Source organism: Lontra canadensis, unplaced genomic scaffold, assembly GCF_010015895.1.
Source record: "Lontra canadensis isolate GAN:19392208 unplaced genomic scaffold, GSC_riverotter_1.0 scaffold99, whole genome shotgun sequence".
NCBI classification, from domain to species: domain Eukaryota; kingdom Metazoa; phylum Chordata; class Mammalia; order Carnivora; family Mustelidae; genus Lontra; species Lontra canadensis.
In genome coordinates this window covers 7,273,731-7,294,226 of record NW_022631093.1, presented here as the reverse complement: position 1 = coordinate 7,294,226, position 20,496 = coordinate 7,273,731, and the positions used below count along the sequence as shown (strand labels likewise).

The 20,496-nt window shown below is 46.2% G+C and overlaps 3 protein-coding genes across 8 annotated transcripts in view; 1 reads left to right on the top strand and 2 right to left on the bottom strand.

The window, feature by feature from the left end:
- Nucleotides 1–358: 358 nt before the first annotated feature.
- Nucleotides 359–11,183, bottom strand: FAM53C (family with sequence similarity 53 member C). Of its 2 annotated transcripts, none has more exons than XM_032837767.1 (5): nt 10,890–11,183; nt 7,307–7,536; nt 6,857–6,914; nt 4,844–5,628; nt 359–3,438 (listed from the first exon to the last, which is right to left on the bottom strand). In XM_032837767.1, exons 2-5 carry the CDS (start codon nt 7,382–7,384, stop codon nt 3,178–3,180), a joined length of 1,182 nt encoding a protein of 393 aa, XP_032693658.1. In that variant the 5' UTR covers nt 7,385–7,536; nt 10,890–11,183; the 3' UTR covers nt 359–3,177. The 2 variants fall into 2 exon arrangements, with proteins under 2 accessions (XP_032693658.1, XP_032693657.1); XM_032837766.1 differs by lacking the exon at nt 10,890–11,183 and adding an exon at nt 10,437–10,759.
- A 619-nt stretch (nt 11,184–11,802) lies between these two features.
- On the bottom strand, nt 11,803–16,264 carry LOC116855226 (oocyte-specific histone RNA stem-loop-binding protein 2-like). Its single transcript, XM_032837769.1, is given in 7 exon segments — nt 11,803–12,040; nt 13,269–13,389; nt 13,532–13,684; nt 14,315–14,419; nt 14,530–14,637; nt 16,079–16,215; nt 16,217–16,264. Coding segments are annotated over 7 exon segments (804 nt in total). The 3' UTR covers nt 11,803–11,908.
- Nucleotides 16,265–16,429: 165 nt separating this feature from the next.
- Nucleotides 16,430–20,496, top strand: part of CDC25C (cell division cycle 25C) — a 30,311-nt gene continuing 26,244 nt past the window's right edge. The window contains exons 1-5 of one of the 5 annotated variants that reach the window (XM_032837761.1): nt 16,430–16,622; nt 16,994–17,094; nt 17,228–17,433; nt 18,155–18,252; nt 19,146–19,191. In XM_032837761.1, the coding sequence (XP_032693652.1) occupies nt 17,240–17,433; nt 18,155–18,252; nt 19,146–19,191 (338 nt within the window). In that variant the 5' untranslated portion in view covers nt 16,430–16,622; nt 16,994–17,094; nt 17,228–17,239. Of the gene's footprint in view, nt 16,655–16,993; nt 17,095–17,223; nt 17,434–18,154; nt 18,253–19,145; nt 19,192–20,496 lie in introns of all 5 variants that reach the window. The other 4 variants (XM_032837764.1, XM_032837760.1, XM_032837762.1 and 1 more) reach the window with 4 other exon arrangements.

The following is a 20,496-nucleotide window of genomic DNA, read 5'->3' as shown; positions in this document are numbered from 1 at the left end:
AAAGCCTACAAACCAATCTAGACAAGTTCCTGACTGGACCATCAAACATTTCTCAGGGAACTAGAATGTATAAATACTTGACTTCAACTTGTTGGAAGAGTGACCGTAGGGAAGAGATAGGTACCAGGGAAACAAAGACCAAATCAGACTGCCAGAAATAACCAAGGCCTAACACAAGCCTGGGCCCCAGGATATTACTGCCATGCCTTGAAGGGCCTAAGGATTAGATACTGCCCTCCAAGTGTGAAGGCCCAGACATGCACTAGAGGAGGGGGCTGTTAGAGTTAGGTAGCCTTCTCCCTGCTTCCTCCTTGCCTTTTTTTGTGGAGAAGGGAAGAAGACACTGCAGTACACAAGATTGCTTGGGAAAATGAATTATTCTAATAAAACTTTATTTTTTCAAACACAGCCACAGAGGCAGGACCTCATGTTTAACACACACAGACTTAATGGATTTTTTTAATATAAAACAAAGTTTACGAAAAATTTTTTTCCACTTTTTGTATTTGTAATCCCATTAGCACAGGGACTTTGGCAGCAGGTGGGAGTGAAGGGCAGCTGGAGCTGCCACTGGGCAGTCACCGGGCACAGGAGGAGAGCACCAGCCTGGGAGTGGCTTCACTCACACACGCAGGAATACTCACCTACTGGTCAGCCACACCACACACACAACACAGATGCAGAGGTCTACCCAGCGTCAACCACAGCCCTGTAAAGGTGTGCTCCACTCTGGGTAAGCCCAATATGTGAAAATCGAATAGTCAAAACAGCTAAAGTAGAGGGAGGTTGCTTGCTTTACAAAAGAAGCAATCACACAGGCTGCTTTTAAAATGGTCAGCAGTCCAAATGCATCGCAAAATAGCATCTGGCTTACACAGAACTGTTGGAACAGATCTACTGTGTAAAGCAAAATGAACCATTTCTTGAAAAGGCTTGTACCAGGGTCATGGGTGCTTAGACTGGGAAGCAAGATGACAGTTTCAACTAGTTTAACTTTCCAGATCTTAAAGTAACAGAATTCAAATATGGTATCGGTAGACCCTCTCCTCTAAGGACTGCACCCCTAGGGCTTTGGGGAAGCCAGAGTAGAGGCAGAAACTGCCCTCATTTCTTCAGCTTAGGGCTTGCAGAGACCCCACTGGCCTTGCCAGTGGCCTACTGGAAGCTAGCACAGCCAATATGCAGCAGAGAGCCCACGGATAAGGATGCCCCCAGAGAAAAAGAAGCTGGCACCAGGGAAATTATGGCCTAAAAAAGGAGAGGAGCCAAGGGAGGGATGAAACCAAGGATGGGCAACTCCCGGGCTCCCAGTTTCCCTGGATTCTCCAGAGAGCCTCTTTCAGGCCCCCCACAGACCTGGTAGCTCACTGGTAATACCTGGTAACTATCAGGAGAAAGGGAAGAGCCCTGAAAGGGTAGAACCTCTAGAGCCAGAGGCTCAAGAAGAAATGGCCACCTCCTCAGGAGTGGAGGTGAGGAAACTGCAGCCTCAGTGACACTCCTATCCAATATGTGGGAAACCAAGAAAATGACAGGCTCAATTCCATGAGGAAGAAAACATATGGGCTTTGGTCTTCTTCCCTAACATGAGGAATTGGATCCTAAGACACCCTGGAAATTGAAGAGAATCCCCTTCCTCCAATAAACTGGAAGGACAGGTCCAATTCAGTTGTGCAGGGTCAACCAGAGCTGGATAAAGCCTCTCAAGTTATTTGGCGGCAGTTTCAGTATATACCTCCACTGGTGCCAGGCCTACCAAGAGTCCAGAAGCCATTACACCCATTACCGCAACCACTGGGACCTGCTGCCCTGGCTCAAGTTATGGGTGAGAAACAAAAAAAAAAAAAGGGGGGGGGAGAATTCAATCCAACAACAACAAACTCCCAGCTGCTTCTCATAGCTTTTGCTTTACACATCCTCAGCCAACTCCTCAGTGAGCCCCAACCTCCCTGAGGTCTCTCAGGTCCAATTAGAGGCAAATAAACATTTCCTGGCAGGAATGGAAGACAAGCAAACTGGTAAATGCTGACATGCCCTTCTGCTTTCTCAAGCAGGTCAGAAAAGAGGGTAGGCCTGGATCTTCTAACAAATTTCTCTACAGTCTGCTTCCAAAGGGCAGTACTGGGATGGGCTTACCCATGGTTAGTGGGCACTGAATGCCACCTCTGCTGCAGATGGGCCTTTGGGCCTCAGATGATGGGGACCAATACAGAGCCTTCCCTCCATGTTCTCAACCCTCAAAGCTCAGAGAGTGAGGGGGGAAAAAGTCCCATCAGTAGACAGGTAAAGAAGAAGATGGACCCCCCCACAACTCTGCCTCAGTTGCCCACATGCACTTACATCTACTTAGACACAAAGGCAGGTTGTATACAGCCTAGGCAATCTGATGAGAAAAAAAGGCCAGCTCAGAATCAATGTAAAGAGCCCTCTCCAGTCCTAATATTAGATCTACCTAGGGGAGGGAATGGGCCTAAGAAAAAGACCATTAGCTGGGGTCACAGCACTTAAAAGACCCTGCCATACCCCAAAAACAATCCTCTGCAGAGCCAGTGGTGCTCATGGATTATAAGCCTGGTTCCAGAGCTACTCAGAAAAAAGAAAAACTTGGTGCCCTCCTTTTGACTTCTTGAATAAGCCTGCTATCCTGTGAAAATTCAAGATCCTGGGGGTATCATGACGCTCTGCTGTAAAGGAGCAACTGCCTTCCTTCCCTAAGGCTACACAAACACACCTTTCCCCAAGTACACTCCCACGCACACACACACTCTCACACATTTTCTCCAAGGAGGCTGAATGAACCCCCCCACCCTGGCCAAATTCTAAGACACAAGTGCCCTTTGAAGCAAAGGGGCTAGTGAAATTCCCCGAGCTGGGGTCAGCAGACCCCTTCCTTCCCTGCCCATTGCTTTCTCAGTGGCAGGGATACTCACACTCAGGGCCGCCATGGGAAGGGTCTGCTCTGGGGCTGTCCCTCCCGCCACCAGCTCCGTTTATCTTGTCCCGGCCAGTCTCTTGGCATGGTCGAGCTTCCTGGAGCGAGAAGATTTCCGGCTGCCCTGAGTCGGAGCCCTCCACTCACCCCCATTCCCAGGCTGGGCCCCTGGCCTTGGGGCCTCGACACTTGTTAGTAGCCATAGAGAGTCAGTCTGTGTGGCCCCAGGAAGTAGCCTCTCAGTTTTAGTTCTCCTCAATTAGATTCAAGTCCAGGTCCCCAAAGTCCTGCTGGCACAGTGTCCGCTTGCTCAGTGCCTGCCGCCCCCACCGCACGGCCCCCTCCTCCTCCTCCTCTTCGCTTTCACTCAGCACCTGGGAGGAACCCCCAATGGGGCTGCAGGAAGCAGAGAGGGGTGGGGGGCTACAGGCCATGAACCACGGTGGAGAGATGCTGCTGCCTTCCCGGGCTGCTTCTTGGAGACAGAGACCTCCTGAGTATGGTTTCTGTCAAACAAACAACAAAGTTAAGATTGCAAAAATAGATACCAACTTCCACAAAACCCTGGGTCCAAGCTATTTCCAAGTGTCCCTCTGGTTACTCTTGCAGGCAGTAGTCCTAGGCTTGGGGCACCTGGGTGGCTCAGTTGGTTAAATGTCTGCCTCCGGCTCAGGTCATGATCCCAGATTCCTGGAATCAAGCCCCGCACTGGGCTCCTTGCTCTAGGGGAGCCTGCTTCTTCCTCTCCCTCTGCCTGCTTCTCCCTCTCCCTGTCTACCGCTCTCCTGTTTGTGTTCTGTCAAATAAATAAGATCTTTAAGAGAAAAAAAAAAAAAAGAATTTAAAAAAAGTTTTTGGCCGAAGGGTGAAATATGTGAACTACATATTATAATTTATAAATGTATTATTTATAATTTTATAAAATTATATAAACTATAATTTATATATAAATTATACAATACATATTTTATATATAAAAATATATAAATAAATTTTATGAATTTATTATTTATAATTTCTCCAAATTCTTTGAGAAATGAGCCCATAGTTTCTATCAGATTCAAGATTAGGAGCTCATTTATAAGCTTCCTGTGGGCAGGAATAGTATCTGTATGTTTCATAATATTGCAAGTGCCTAGTCACAGCCTGGTACATAGCAGGTATTCAGTAACATCTGCTGACTCGCTGGAGGAATGACTCTATGAATAAGCACGTAGATTCTCAAAGAGGTTTGTGACCTGGCGGACCAAAAGGAAGGGTATGAAAAAAGTGGGCACATGCATACAACAGCTGTACCACACCAGTAAGTCAAAATACATCTGCTGAATGTGAATAAGGGCAGCAACCCATTTTGCTTAGGCCGTCACAGACCCAAGGGAAGCAATGAAGGACAAGTGGCAAAATGAGCCCTGAGATCAAGAAGGGGCAGGGCACTGCTGATGGGACTTTTATGGCTTCTGCATCCACAGAATGGAGGGGGAAATGCCTTTAACAGAACAACTGGGAATTCCAGTTATAAGATTTAACATGGGTCTCACCTCAGTTTTTCTTGACATGGAGTGGCACAGGACGTGGACTTTGAGTGCTAAAATGGGTACAGTCCTGGGCAACCAGGATGGTAAATCACCCTAGCAAAAGCTCAAACAGAAAAGAACCTGCCAGGGGTACCTGGGTGGCTTAGTCGGTTAAGCGTCCGACTCTCGATCTCACCTCAGGTCTTGATCTCAGGTTCAAGCCCCATGTTGGGCTCTATGCTGGGTGTGGAGCCTACTTAAAAAATAAGGAAAAAATTTTTTAAAATAAAAAAGAAAGGAACCTTCCAGGAGTGCATGGAACTAGAGTACAGCTCTCAGGGAATATGGAATAGTCTCCCTCCTTCCAACCAAGCTTCCCTAGTCCTACTGGTCCCACCTGATTCATCTTGTCAAAGTCCAAAGAAGGCCGCAGCCGCCGGGGGTCTTCCTCGTGGCGCCGCTTGACTCCAGCTTTGCGGGCATCCAGATCACAGGGTTGTGAGCGGCTTCGGGGAAGATTGCGGAGGCCTCGAGGTCGCCAGGGCAGCTCTGGGGAGGATGCAGGGGAGCTCCGGGCAGAGGGCAAGAAGCGGCTTGCCTGTGGGCCCAGGCTGGGTGACAAAGAGAAGCGGCGCTGGGGCGGGCAAGGTGACAGGGACTCAGCATCACTCTCCCAGGAGCCACTTTGTGGGGAGGTGGCACAGGGTCGAGAGGAATCTTGGGCCAGGGCCAGGCTGAAGAAAGGGGGACTGTAGGGTCTGTGGGCCGGGGCACATTGAGAAGAGGCACTGGGAGCTTGGAGGAACCTGAGGCTGGAGACCCGCTTTGGGGGGCTCTGGTGAGGCACCTGCGGCCCACCCCCTCCACCACTGCCCCGGTGCTTGATGGGAGTCCACAGCTTGGAGGGGGCAGGCCGCCACACCGGCTGCCAGCGAGACAGGTCCACGGGCACTGAGAGTGAGCGGCAGTGCCTCTTGGATGGTGGGGCAGGGGGCACAGGAAGCTTCTCTGGGTCTGGGGGCTCAGGGCTTAGGACTTGGGAGAGGGGCTGCTCCTGTGGGGAACTTCCCGGGCTGGGTGGTCTGAGGTGCAGGCTCAAGCCTGAGGGGTGGTAGCTGAGGTTGAGGCTGTCCTGGAACTCAGCACAGGAACAGTGGGGCAGGCCCCTCCAGGAAGCACCTTCTGTAAAGCATTCACAATAAAAATAGTATTAAAGAGAGCTAACATATTTTTAAGGGCTATTTGCCACACCATGTAATGAGCACTTTATGGGAGGTTTCTCCAAAACCTCATGAGGTAGGTATTATTATCCCTATTTGATGATAGAAGTCCAATAACTTGTCCAAAGTCATGTAGGAATGAAATGACCAAAGGAGGATTCAAACCCAGGTCTGTCTGATGCGAAGGCTAGGTCTCTTAATCACTATACGTACTGCCTCCATTATGAGGAACTACCTGAAATTGACAACAGTCTCATATACTGCCTGCTACTCCCTCTCAAAGGTAGACCAATTAAAGAGAAGCAAATGCATGTCTGCCCTGTTCATCCCTTACTCCACCTAACCCTACTCTGCTCCCCTACCCACCAGCCCCAAGCTGTAAAAAGCAGGCCCATGGTCCTTTTCCTTAGTTTTTCCCTTTCCCATGTGCCACCAGCACCAAGACAGGAGTTAGGGCTGCCAAGGAGTAAGAGGTAATCCAGCAGGTAAAAAATCATTTTAATTTCCAGAGAGTGCAAACAGTGTAGAAAGGCCTTTGACGTGGAACCTGTGCTTGGGAAACCCTAAGACTATTCATGTTCCTTTGTTTCTGGCCACCCACAAAGAAACACTCAAATTAACACACTGATATGGAAAGATCTTCTGGCTATATTATAGTTAAGTTTACAAAAAAGAGCAAATAATAAATATAATATGCAACCCTTTGCAGGAATAAAAAAATACATTTATATTTGCTTCTATTTCTATAAACAAACTCTAGATGGATAGACAGAGTAATAAGAAGAGCTGCTTTTAGGGAGATGGTGGGAGATGGATGGAGAAAGCAGACTTTTTCTCACTATAACTTAATAAACTTTTATTATTTAAAAATTTTTGAACTAAATGAATATACTACCTATTTAAAAAAAAAAACAGACTGGCGGGGGGGGGGGCAAAAAAAATAAAATAAACGAACAACCAAATAAATAAAACCAGATTATAAAAGTCCCATCAAGGCTTGATTAAGAGCCAACTAAACAAATAACTTCCATGCTGGCGCAGTAAAATGGAAATGAGCATCAATCTCAGCAGGCAACCCTGGCCAGAAAGTTGTGGAGGTAGGCTAGCTAGCCGGGGTCACTGGAAACCAGTGCAAGAAAGGTGTGGATGGAAGCACGGGCATACACACAGACATACACACAATGCCTTACCAGACACAAGCTGGAAAGGGTTCCCACAGTTGGAGATGTCTGCATGATCAGGCAGAGGCTAAGAGAGAGAGAATATCCATTGTGATTCAGGTTTAGGACACAGATTTCCAGGAGGGCCTCTTGAGCTCACCCCTGGAATTCATGGGCTATAGGGATATGAGGGACTCCTAAATGTTCTCTTCTTCTTGTCTTCCCAAAGTTAGTAAGTAAAATAATCTGTATCTTCCAATATCTCAAACCCTTCTCCACCCAAGTTTTGGTGTCCCTTCTCTATCAATGGAAGAATACCTGCCCCCTTCCTTTTGGGCTGGGTTTTGAGTCTTTAGTAGGCTCTTCCAGTATAAGTACCATGACTCATCCGGCACAGGACATGGGTAAACTAGTAGCAACAAACAGCCTCAGAAAAAAGGGGGAGGGGGTTGTAGAGAAGCAGGAAGACTGGTCTTTTACCAGACTGATGCTGAAGCGTGTGCATTTCAGCTCATCCAGAGTCTGCTTCTGTAGCTGCTCAGTGATCAGGGTTATCATGATTCTCCCCAGGATTTGACTTGCACACTTTGGAGCAAATGATGGATGTCTTCCCTGTCGTTCTTCCAGACCTCACTCGTGAGCCGTCTTCTGCCACTGCAGCACCATTCTAGAACCATTGGGACTTCCCTCTCCAGTCATGCCTGCTGAGTCTGCCAATTACAGAGGGACCAGCCCCAAGTGATATTAGAGATGTACCTGGCCCAAAGGTGGAAAATGCATGGCACACATACCACAGCATCCCTATGCCAGGCCTCTGGCAGACATTGTTAATTTGATCATAGCTCTTTCCTGCTAAGCCTCAATACAGCCTCAGAAACACCCTGAACCTGGAACTCCAGTTAACCAGTAAAATGAACTGGAGTTAGCAAGCAAGTTGAAACCTATTTGCCAATCTTAACCTGGTTCATGCTATGCTTTGTCTACCCGGTGTACCAACACCACTTAAAAACAGCTCACGTGAAAAAGGGAAGCCCAAATGGTTACTTCCATCCTCACTACCCCAATATTTTATCTTCTAATCAGAAACAGAGAAGTACCCTTTTCCTAAACTACAGAAATAGTAACAGGGAACAGGGAGGGGCACTGGTTGTAGGAATGACTTTTTGATTCAGACCAAAGTGAAAAAGGTTTTATGTTCTTCCCTAGCTTGAATGTTTGATTTATTGTTGTTTTCTAACACATACTGTATGTATTCTCTTACAAAATGGTAAGAAGATAGAAATGGTACCAGGATTCTTCCAATTACATTACTCTATACATGTTAAAAATAACAACTGTATGACTTCATTCAACTAAGTTTTTAGCTTGATCTTACTCAAAGACCATGCATTCAATTAATCAAGACTCCTTCTCATGGTCAATTTCAGTATAAGCAAACTAATTCCATCAGAGAACAGGCTTCAAGCCCACACAATCGCCTGAGGGACCTTGCTCAATGGAGGAGGGGAGGATAACCTAGTGTTTCCATATGGTTCTGCCTATTCCCAGAAATGACCAGCAGGCAGACAGCTCATCAGAGAGTGTATGCAGCATTTTCTAGTAGAAACAACAAACATTCAAGAAATGTAAGTCTTGCTCCAATTTGTTACGACAGTTCTGGGAGATAATTTTACTTTTCTTGGCCTTAGTTAACCTATGTGTAAAATGGGCAGAAAAAAAAAATCTGTCTATTAATCTGTCACAGGTACACTGTAACACAAAATATCAAAATGCAAAAAGCATACCATCCAGCCTATACAAATCAGGAGTCCACATAGACTGCGGCTTCTCAAACCCTCCTGTTTGTTGCTCTACACAGCCCAAGAATGCCACAAGTGATAGTATCATTAAGATGAAGAAGGCAATTGGGTTTATCTATTTGGCTGGATGCCAACCTCCCTTACCTGAACACCTAGGGAAGCCCAAAACGGCTCTCCTATGACCTTGGAGGCAGATCACTTTCTACTTTGCAAAAAGAGAGAATCATCTCTACCACATTCCCACCTCAGAGAAAGGTAGGTAAGGAAGAGCAAAGAACTACATGTAGATGTATCTGTAGTTTTTTGGAAGCTGTGGGAGAAGTCAATCATCATTACAGTTAACTATCATTTTCATGCATAATTATTATTACCACCCTGAACAAAGTTCCAGCTTCCTGAGAGCTCCCTTCAGTGGCTTCCCCTATGTTCTTGTAGGAAAAGCTAAAGTTTATATCACTTCCCTCTTGGTTTCTTAACTCTGCCCCCAAAAGATCAACTAGACAGGGAGCCTAATTGCAAGCTTTTACCCCAGAGATCCCAGGCCTCAGGCTGACCAGCCATGAAGAGCAGGGAGTGAAGCAAACTCTTTCAAGCTTTTCATGAGGCATTTGGCCAAACAGCGAACTCCCAGCCCTCTCTGGGATCAAGTGAAGAGAGTGATTTTGTGTTTTTCTGCATTTTAATTGTTGGGATGTGGCCACACACGGCGGTAATTGGAACAATGCAACTACCACCACGCAACTGATACTCTCAGCCTGAGTTTCCTAAAACAGGCCAGGCTGAGAGGGGGAACAGAACGGAAGCCATAAGGAATCAAACCAGGACACAAAAGAAGGCAAACCAGCTCCGCGAGGGGCCTCCTCTTTCTCAGGCAGGCATAGAAAAAAGTGTAAGAAACCCTCTCTTGCCGCCTTCCTTCCCTTCCATTTTGTATATCTGAGGGGCAGAGGCAGCCCTGAACGTTCACTAAACAAGTTAAAACTTCTCAGCTTAACAACTGGCACAGGGCTCAGCCCTTCAAAGAGTAGCAGGCCGCTAGGCCCTCCCCACCACCCCACCAGGCCCAACTCTCAATCCAGGCTTTCCCTCCACCATCAGCCCCCTAAAATAAAGACTGGACCCCCACCCCATCTCCTATTGGATGGTAGGCGCCCCTGACATTCGGGTTTTAGGGATGCTGAGGCTGTGCTGAAACCTGGAGAACCTAGGATCAAGTCAGACCAAGGGGGAGGAGAGTCACAAATCCCTGGGGACCTTCCCCCCAGGTCCCAGACCCACACCTCTGGGGGACACTAAAGGAAAACATGAGGGAGGCAGGGAGGTGCATGAACAGGTAAGTGGGGACCTGACTGCTCTTCCTCCATATGGCTCTGGCGGGGATAGGGGTGACAAGTGGGGAGCACCCCTCCCCCCACCCGGATGAAGAAGCAAAAGGGGTAGGCCCCCCCCTCCAGTCTTCAACCTCTCCCTCGGTTGCCCTGCCTGTCCCTGCGGGGTGGGGCATGGGGCGTCCGCTAGCCCCTAGGGGGGGCACCAGGGCTCGCTCAGGGGGGCTGTCTTTCGCCTCTTCCCAATCAGCTTCCATCATCTGGCCGCGGGAAGCGAACTCAGGACACAGGGGCTGTAGAGGGTCTGGGACTTAGCACTCCGCCAACCCCTCCCCCACCAGGTCCCGTGCTCTCCCCGCGGAGGCGTCCAGAGAGGCCATGCAGCGCGCGCGACCGGGCTGGGGGAAGGGAAGGAGGGAAGGAGGGAGGGACGGTCGAGGTGCCCGCCCCGAGGCCCCAGCGCCACCTGCCCTCGCCACCTACCGCGGCTCCTCCAGCTCCCAGGGCCGCGGCCAGAGCAGCTCTGAGCGCTCCGTTCGCCCCACGGTGCCCTTAAAAGGCGCCGGCACGAACCAACGGGCCCCTAAGGAGAGTGGGGGATCGCTCTGGATCGCAGAATCGCCCTGAACCGTCCGCGGAGGCTCGAACCCGCGTCATTTCTCTCTCAAAGTCATTTTTAGAAAGTGCTGCCGGGAATGAGCCAGGATCTTTGATTTAGGGATGAACGTGGTTTCCTCACTATCGAGTCACCCCCTCCAAAATATTGCAGAAGGTGGACGGGCCCAGTTGGCGGCACATCTCCAAACCCGCGGGGGAGACCGTGTTGGTCGAAGGTAAACAAAGTCATTCCCCTCGCCCTCGGTTCCGACATTGGCCCAAGTACGGCTCCCTACTCGATTTGGGCCGCGTAACAGAAATAGCCAAAGTTCCTCTTACCTGCTCTCCTGTCCCGCCCTCTACGGCAGCCTCTCGGAAGGAATCCCCCTTCCGCCAACAGAGGACCCGTCCGCGGCGTGAAGGCTTTTGGGAAATGTAGTCCAAGAGCCGATTAGGGCCTGCTCTGAGTCCCAGGAGCCCCTCTTCCAGCTGCCCGATCGCCTCGAGCCTTATAAACCTCAGACTTGCAACGGTTGCGGGGCCGTTCCCAACTGGTTCAGTAATTAACCCTCACCCAAAACACTTTGTAAAGCCGAGGTGGGCCCAGGGCTGTTCACTCCTCCTCCTTCCTCTACGCACCCCCACCCCCCAGCAGGATGAGGTAATGGGGTTGTGATTATGACATCATAGGCGGTTCAGTTGCTTGCGGGGGTGGGGGGGTGGGGGGAGTATGGTGGTTACAGCTGGACCACTTTCCTTAAGACAGAACGGGAGGGAGGGAGGAAAGAGGCAGCTTGTGTAAAAGATGTTGATAGCTTTGTATTTCCTCTTCAGGAGGAGGATGCCACCCTTTATTAAATTTCCACCACTACCACCACCTCCCACCTCAGCCAAAGTTTAAGTCTTTTTTGAAAAGACTGAACGTAGACGTTAGTAGGGAATAGGTTGGGGAACAGCTACATGGTTACCGGCTCTTATGTAAATTTGAGTCTCAGCTATCAAAGAAGGTTTAGAAAAGCAGGCAAAAATGGGAAAATAAGGTGTTTTTTTTTTTTTTAAGATTTTATTTATTTATTTGACAGACAGAGATCACAAGTAGGCAGAGAGGCGGAAGCAGGCTCCCTGCTGACGCGGGGCTCGATCCCAGGATCCTGGGATCATGACCTGAGCCGAAGGCAGAGGCATTAACCCACTGAGCCACCCAGGCACCCAGGAAAAGAAGTTTTAAACAATGCCTTCGTGTTGTGATTTCTTTGTAGGGCAGTTTAAGATTATTTTTTAATTGGGAAGTAGCAGAAATGCAAGTAATCTTCACTCTTACACTTAGCAACATGTCCCTTGAAAGACATCTGTTTTCTCTAAATATTTTGTGTCCTACTCAAATCTGGGACAGATATTTAACTGTGATGAGCTAGGAAGTAGAACCAGTGGTGGGGTTCTTCCTCACAGAGCCCGGGAAGGGAGTAGGCAGGAGCCACCGAATCTGCAAACTGAAAAAGAAGAGTAGAGGGAAAGTGAGCTATTTATCAAGAAAATGGGGGTGGAGGGAAGATGCACTGCACATTTTCTTTATTTGCACATTTCAAATCCCTTGGCAAAAGAGGCCATGAAGTATAGGAGACATGGTTTCCAATAATTGCTGTTGTGGAGCACTATGTGCCAGGCACTATACTACTTACTTTAAATATGTATTTTCATTTTTTGCTTAGAATCATCAAATGAGACAAATCTCCCTATTTGACAGATGAAATGGTCGGAGATTAAGTGATTGCCCATGTGGTGGGCCAAGGTAATATTACAATGCACTTCTTGAGGCTCTAAAACCCTTGATTTTCACCACTTGGTGATACTCATTTTTATTATTAACAGTACTTAATAAAGTTCAGTGATTGGGATGCCTGGGTGGCTCAGTCAGTTGGCAGCTGCCTTCAGCTCAGGTCATCATGATCCCAGGGTCCTCCGATTGAGCCCTGCATTGGACTCCCTGCTCTGTGGAGAGCCTGCTTCTCCCTCTCCCTCTGCCTGCCACTCTGCCTACTTGTGCTCTCTATCTCTCTGTCAAATAAATTTAAAAAATCTTTTTTTTTAAGTTCAATAAAAAAAAATAAAATCTTTTTAAAAAAAGTTCAATAATTGAGAATAAGAAGGAAAGTTAGTACTGGCTTATTCCAAAACACGGAAATAAATTGAGACACTTAAAAGAAAAATAAATACCCCAAACCCTTCATGTCACCTTTCAAGTTCTCATTTCCAAGGAAGATACACCTTTCATCAAGTATAAAATAACCTTCAATGCAACCCAACTTTCCCACCATTACCAACTACAGTTAAATCTCCTTATGTCACCTTTAGTTCTCAAATTTTTTATTTATGTCCTATTTTTTCCTGCTGCCCCATTTTTCTTCGAATACTACCATGAACACCATCTAATGGTTACCTCATGGGCCAGACCCCATTTCTAAACCTGCTCCAATGGGTTTTATTTTTTTATTTTTTTTTTTAAAGATTTTATTTATTTGACAGAGAGAGATCACAAGTAGGTAGATAGGCAGGCAGAGAGAGAGAGAGAGAGGGGAGAAAGCAGGCTCCCTGCCAAGCAGAGAGCCCGATGCGGGACTTGATCCCAGGACCCTGAGATCATGACCTGAGCCGAAGGCAGAGGCTTAACCCACTGAGCCACCCAGGCGCCCTCCAATGGGTTTTAGAAGAGGATACTACCTGGGCTCCCTTCTGGCCTCCATCTGGATTTGGTGAGGGTTCCAGGGCCTGGAACCAGTCATTCAGGAGGTCATCCAAAGGGGTGGAACCCATTGGCTCTAAGAGTTCCTCCATTCCCTGCCTAGGAAGGTAGCAGAGTCAGAGGAATATACACCTCATTCAGACTCTCCCTTTTCAGCCTGTAAAAGCCAAACCTCTGCAAATTGAGGAGAGGTTGGGCTCAGTCCACCACTCAAACAACAAACCAAGAATAATGCACACACCCCTCAGACACCCTGCCCTGCAGAGGCTGGCTGGGGGGGTCCCAGGAATGTAGGGCTCTTCTCCACTGCCTGATCTGGGCATCCCAGGACCGACGGCTGTATCTCCTCTTCTTGTTTGGTGTTTGAGGGTGAAGTCCTGGCTGTCGCTTGGCCCTGGCAATGACAAATATGTGTCAGACTCAGGTCAAGATAAAGGGGCACAGCTCATTGTTTATCACAGTGAATTTGGAGACTCGGGGATTTCCTGAGAGTGAGGTAGGACCAATGCCCTCAATTCAATCAGAAAAAATAAATCTTCAGATGGGATTAAGCACCTAACTTCCTAAATTCCTAATATTCTTCTGGGAAAGATAATTTAGATATTTCAACTCTCTCAGAAATCAAGGTAGATATAAAGACAGTATCTGACATCCCTTTAAAATACATGCTACCTTTTTATACACTTAGTATGCATGTATGCATGGAAACTTACATGTAATTAGGCAAGTATGTTGTAATTAGTGAAGTCAGCTGGAGGTATGAGGTAAAAATGGTTAGAAAGAAAAAACTTCATAGCAAACTAAATAGAACTTTAAAAATTCTCATTGGCCAAGTATGATTTGTTCTATTTGAAAAAAAAAAATCTTGAAAACTTATTTTGGGGGCTACAGTGCAAGAGAATTAGTTGTAGTAATAATGTAACTTTGTGAGAACACTCAGATTCTAGTATCTTTCCATCACCCTACATTGAACCAAAGCCACTTGGATGACACTGTTGTTGTGACCACCCACAATTGCACTCACTTGGGGACCTGCTGCAGGAAACACTGATAACCAGGTGTGCACTTGCCATAATCTATCTGTTTTTGCCGCCGCTGTAGAACAGTTTCATCTGTCTCTACCTCCCACCTGTGGGGGAAGTATACAGTGGCCCCATGAAGTGTGATTATGGTTATCAAAGCAGAAACCAACTCATCCCCCACATACTCCTTAACCCCCAGTCTGGTTTTCAAACTCACCTGGCATGGCAGGGCTCTGTGCTGACTCCCACACTCACCATCTCAATCCCAGAGAACAAAGACTCTTCACACACTTCTTTTCTGGGGAAGCAGATTCTGCAGATGAAAGAGTATTAGGATAAAATCTGGCTGACTACACTGTACCACCACCAAGATGCGGACACTAGATAAAGTTTGTATATCTGACTTAACTGTTTCTCAAAGATAAAGTTTGTATTTCTGATTTGTTTCTCAGACTGGTCTGCAAGCCAACAGCACGAGTAGCCCCTGGGAGCTTTGATAATTCCTAGATCCCACCCTCAACTTATTGAATCATCATTTTGGAGGCTTGCATTTTAAAGAGCTTCCGGGTTATTTTGAACTTTTTTTTGTTATGGAAAATTTCAAAAATAGAAGAGCACAGCATAATGTTTTGCTACTCAAAGTAGGGTCACAGGACCGCCGCATCAGCATCAGCTGCAAGATTGTTACAAGTGCAGAATTTTGGGCCCAACTCAAACCTACTGAATCAGAACCTGCATTTTAAAATCCCCAGATGATGAGTATGTATGTTAAACGTTGAGAGTAGTGATCCCTAGTTACCCATCAGCTAATACTCATGGCAAATCTTGTTTTATCTATGCACACCAGTACACCCACAGGATTATTCAAATCTTCAACTTTAAGAATTAATTCTTGGGGCACCTGGGTGGCTCAGTGGGTTAAAGCCTCTGCCTTCCACTTGGGTCATGATCTCAGGGTCCTGGGATCGAGCCCCATATCGAGCTCTCTGCTCAGCAGGAAGCCTGCTTCCTCCTCTCTCTCACTGGCTGCCTCTCTGCCTACTTGTGATCTTTGTCAAATAAATAAATAAAATCTTAAAAAAAAAAAAGAATTAATTCTTGAGGGGCGCCTGGGTGGCTCAGTCGGTTAAAGCCTCTGCCTTCGGCTCAGGTCGTGGTCCTGGAGTCCTGATGGAGCCCTGAGTCGGGATCTCTGCTCGCTGGGGAGCCTGCTTCCCTTCCTCTCTCTCTGCCTGCTTCTCTGCCTACTTGTGATCTCTGTCAAATAAATAAAATATTTAAAAAAATACTTCTTGAAAAAATACAAGAATAAATTCTTGGGGCACCTGTCTGGCTGAGTCAGAAGACCATGGGGCTCTTGATCTTGGGATCCTGAGTTTGAGCCCCACATTGGGTGTAGAGATTACAAAGACAAATAAACTTGGGGGGGGGGAGAACTTTTTTAACACCACCTCATCAGTGTCCACATTTCCATAAACAACCCTCAAAAGAAATTTCCTTTATCTTACACAACCTAGCATCTAGAAGACGCCGCGCTATAAAAGGAACACGGAACAAGGAATGCTGTCGGAAGCGGCCAGTGCTGCTCAGCTTAAGCACACACACCTGTCTCGTCTCAACATCTGCCATCCCAGTGGAAGAGGCTCCATATCTCCAAGGGAAGTCAAGCAAAACGAAGAGGAAAAGACCACGTAACCACACAAGAAAGAAGTAAGGAAAGAGAAACGTTTAAAACACCCTGCATCCAAACAAATCTCCCCAGATATTATCCTAAAGAGTGATAATTGCTCACGAAGTGCACTTTAAATCTCCCGGGGTTGGAGGGACTAAGGGAATGGAGAGCTCGAGAAGGCTGTGGCGATTGGCCAGAGAGAGAGCCAATGGTGTGCCAGGTACTCAGCGCGGCGGGGCTTACCTCGGGGCTCGGCGTACGCTGATGGGCCAATGGGCATCTTTCTCTGACGGTGGGCGGGGCATACTGTGTTCCTTCCAAAGCAAGCTCACGCCTGGTGATGTAGAGCCAAACGATTGGCCGTGGGGGGGCGGGGGGGGGGGGGGTGTCTGGCGGACGCGCGCAGATTGGCTGGCGCAGTTTTGAGGAGAATGGGATAGGTTTATGGGGAAGGCGGAAGGTTTGAACAGCCGGGACCTGTGACTGTTGATATTCTTGCACAGAGGCTGTAACTTTGACCCTCTCCTGAGAGAAACGCAAACCTGGACTCGAGCCTATCCTGTCTTGAAGCAGAATTGTAGTCTGGTTAATTGACTCCTTTCCTCAGATTTCTTTTCATTCTACTCAAGGCTTCGCTTGTGAGTGATTTCCCACTTCCGTTTCTCCTGAGGTAAGCGCGGAGACTTCTCCACCAGAATCAGAGACCCTAGCGTCCCCTCAGGTCCGGTCGTGGTCTCACAAACAGAACTTCACGGGACCTAATAGTCATTGTCGCGAATTAAGAGACCTGAATTCCTTCCTTGCCATGAGCCATGAGCTGTGTAGCCCCCGAACAAATAAAAGCCCTCTTTTCATTCCTTTTTTAAAGTCTTGGGTTTGGAGGGCCTGGCTGGCTCAGTCAATGGAACGTGGGACTGTTGATTTTGGGGTGATGAGTTCGAGTCCCACTTTAGGTTGCCGACCTGACTTGAAGGAAAAAAAAAAAAAAAAGTCCTACGTTTGCCTCTAGTTAAGTCCAGGCTCGGAGGAAAAGGTCAAGCCGCTTGGAGCACGTGTGATTTCACCTTCAGGCGGACCTGTGTGTGATTCATCGGTTGGGATTGGGATCCAATAAGAGCCGCTGGGCCGCTGCTGGGAAGAGTGGAGGAGGATGTGAACACTGGACAGTCTGTGGGGTACCTATGTAGATGAGGTTCGCCCCTTAGCTAGGCTTTACTTACTTATTTATTTTTTCCTTAGTCAGGTTTCAGAGGCCATGTCTGCAGAATTCATTTCATCAGCAGGAGTGGAGGAATGCCCCAGCTCCGGACCCAGTTTTAGATCCAGTCAGAGGAAGATATTAAACCTGCTCCTGGAGAGAGACACTTCCTTTACCACCTGTCCAGATCTCCCTAGAACTCCGGTGAACAAACTCTTTGGTGATTCTGCAAACCTAAGCATTTTGTCTGGGTAAATTCACTTTTCACACTTTATCTCCTTTGCTTTCCTGAGTAGCCTTTGGGTTTTTAAAAAATTATCCTGACTCAAAGATCAGAGGTGAAGTTTTAAACCCTGCCTTTCATTAACCGTGTTACCCTTGAGTCTCAGGTTTCTTTTTTATGACATAGAAATAATAATCTCTTCCTATCTTACCACAATCTTGTGAGAATCAAATGATGTGATGTCTGGCACAAGTCTTTGAAAACTCTATTGCATTAAATGAGTTGGTTGTTTTATTAGTATTAATATTTGTGTTATTCTTTAAATTCTGGTCATGCCATGCTCTGATGCCTCAGCTAGCAAACAAAGTTGGAGAGTTCTAGACCTGAGAAATACTAGAGACTCCAAGGAGAAATCAAATCTGTTTGTTCACAGTGCTTAGGGGAGAATTTGTGGGGTCAAGATTGACTTCAGCCAACAATCTTTGGTTCTCGAATTTAAAAAAATTACTTGTCTCACTCTGTTGGTGAGGAGGAAATGACATGCATATTATTAGGGTAGAGAAAAGTGGGAGATTTTTCTCAGCCTACTCTGAAGTATTGCCAAAAAGCAGCTAGATTTATTTGGACACTGTTCAGATGGTGTGAATGACTATTGAGGGGTGTTTCAGATGAAGAGGATAATGTGATCTTTGCCTTTTAAGGGTACTACAGCCAAATAGGAATCTTGATGTACTATTGTGTCTCAATAGAGGTACCCCGAAATGTTGCCTTGATCTTTCGAATCTTAGCGGTGGTGGAGAGATGTCTGCCAATCAACTTACCACTTCTGCAGACCTTGATGAAACTGGTAAGGAGAAAGGAGGTAAAGACCTCAAGGGAAAGAACAGCTTTTTTTTTTTTTTTTTTTTTTTTTTAAAGATTTTATTTATTTATTTGACAGAGAGAGATCACAAGTAGGCAGAGAGGCAGGCAGAGAGAGAGGAAGGGAAGCAGGCTCCCTGCTGAGCAGAGAGCCCGATGCGGGACTCGATCCCAGGACCCTGAGATCATGACCTGAGCCGAAGGCAGCGGCTTAACCCACTGAGCCACCCAGGCGCCCAAGAACAGCTTTTAATGCAGAGGACAGTGTAGTTGGATAGAGATAGAAGGTGGTAAAAGTAGGTAGAGATCCTTGAAGTTAGAATTCTGTGAGTACTTAGTGGATTTTTGAGAATGATAAGCCAAGAAGAGAAATGTAATATCATTAATAAGAGCCACTTTGCATTTGAAAAATTTAGACAGAAAGGAATATTTTGTTGACTAACTGATGGTAGGAATGAAAGTATTAATTAAAACGAGACGTCTTATGCTCTACTCTAATCTCAGGAAAGGCAAAGAAACAAACATAAATATTTGTTAACTAATTCTTTTGTTTTTGTAGAGTCTGAGTCCAAAAGGAGTAACTAGTCAACCATTTTAGTATTTGTTCTACTTTCACATTTCCTGAGTGATAAGCATCATTTTCTACTCATGAGGAAAAAAATCTGTTGTTTAGGGTAGGGCCCTGTTTTCACAGCGTTTTTTTCTTTGCGACACACATAAATTCTTAAGTTTTCATGAACTTGAAACTTGTACCGTATACTTAGTACTTATCAAGAGCTTTTGTTTTCAAAACATCAGCTTTTGAAATTAAGAAATGAAGAAAACCAGAAGGAAAGACAGAATGCATGGTCAAGAATAACCCTTCACATCTGATTACAGGTCACTTGGATTCCAAAGGACCTCAGGAAATACATTTAACTGGGATGTAAGTTCTTTTGCTAAATGAACCCCATGCTAAAACCTTTTCAGCAGTGGCACAGAGATTTTATCCTATGCAGACTCTATAAAACATAGAACCTTTTGCTTTGGGTGTAAGTGGGCTTGAAAGCCCAGATCCTTCCTTTGAAAGTTTTTTTTTAAGTTTCCCAGATTTAAATAGTTTATTTTAACCATTACAAACAGTTTGTGTTATATTTAAAAAATGAAAGAAAATGATATATTACGTTTAGGCATCAGCTGTTACCTGCATGTGAGTAGGGTTATGTTAGAGCATCTAGATTCCAGTGGTTTACTGTTTCACCAGCTGTGACTCTGAAAAGTTTCTGAACTTCCCTGGACCTCAGTTTCTTCATTTGTAATAAGTAACGTGGAAATAATACTAATACTTCCCATAACTAGTCCTGTAAGGATGAAATTTAGCACATGCCAAACATTTTATAATGTTTATTGTTATTATTCATGGGGATTCTTTGTTGGAGATCTAACATGTTCAACTGGGGAAATCCTCAAGGAATGAAAAGTTATTTTATTTTATTTTATTTTTTTTATTTATTTTTTATTTATTTTATTATTTATTTATTTATTTATTTATTCATTTTTTAAAAGATTTTATTTACTTATTTGACAGAAAGAGGGATCACAAGTAGGCAGAGAAGCAGGCAGAGAGAGAGGGGGAAGCAGGTTCTCCGCTGAGCAGAGAGCCGGATGCGGGGCTCAATCCCAGGACCCCAGGATCATGACCCGAGCCGAAGGCAGAGGCTTCAACCCACTAAGCCACCTAGGCGCCCCTATTTATTTATTTTTTAAAAGATTTTATTTATCTATTTGAGAGAGAATGAGTGAGAGAGAGCATGAGAGAGGAGAAGGTCAGAGGGAGAAGCGGACTCCCCAAGGAGCTGGGAGCCCGATGCAGGATGAGATCCTGGAAGTCCGGGATCATGACCTGAGCCAAAGGCAGTCGCTCAACCAACTGAGCCACACAGGTGCCCTGAAAAGTAATTTTAATTCAACTTCTTAACTTCTTAGGTTTCCATTTGACTGTTTTAATCTTCTTAGAACTTTGTTCTTTGATATTTAGGTGAATTAGGTGCCACTGTGGTGCACTAGTGAAAGCATTCTATGACTTTTGAAATTTTTATTGAATTATTTGTTTTTTAAAAGATTTTATTTTAGGGGCGCCTGGGTGGCTCAGTGGGTTAAACCTCTGCCTTCAGGTCAGGTCATGATCCCAGGGTCCTGGGATTGAGCCCCGCATCGGGCTCTCTGCTCAGCAGGGAGCCTGCTTCCCGCC

Excerpts from the sequence above, each read along its gene's own strand:
- FAM53C (XM_032837767.1), bottom strand. The coding sequence starts at position 7,384 with ATGATAACCCTGATCACTGAGCAGCTACAGAAGCAGACTCTGGATGAG. Across the intron at positions 5,629-6,856 it reads CCCTTTCCAGCTTGTGTCTG|AAGGTGCTTCCTGGAGGGGC; the intron begins GTAAGGCATTGT and ends AATGCTTTACAG. Across the intron at positions 3,439-4,843 it reads ACTTTGACAAGATGAATCAG|AAACCATACTCAGGAGGTCT; the intron begins GTGGGACCAGTA and ends TTTGTTTGACAG.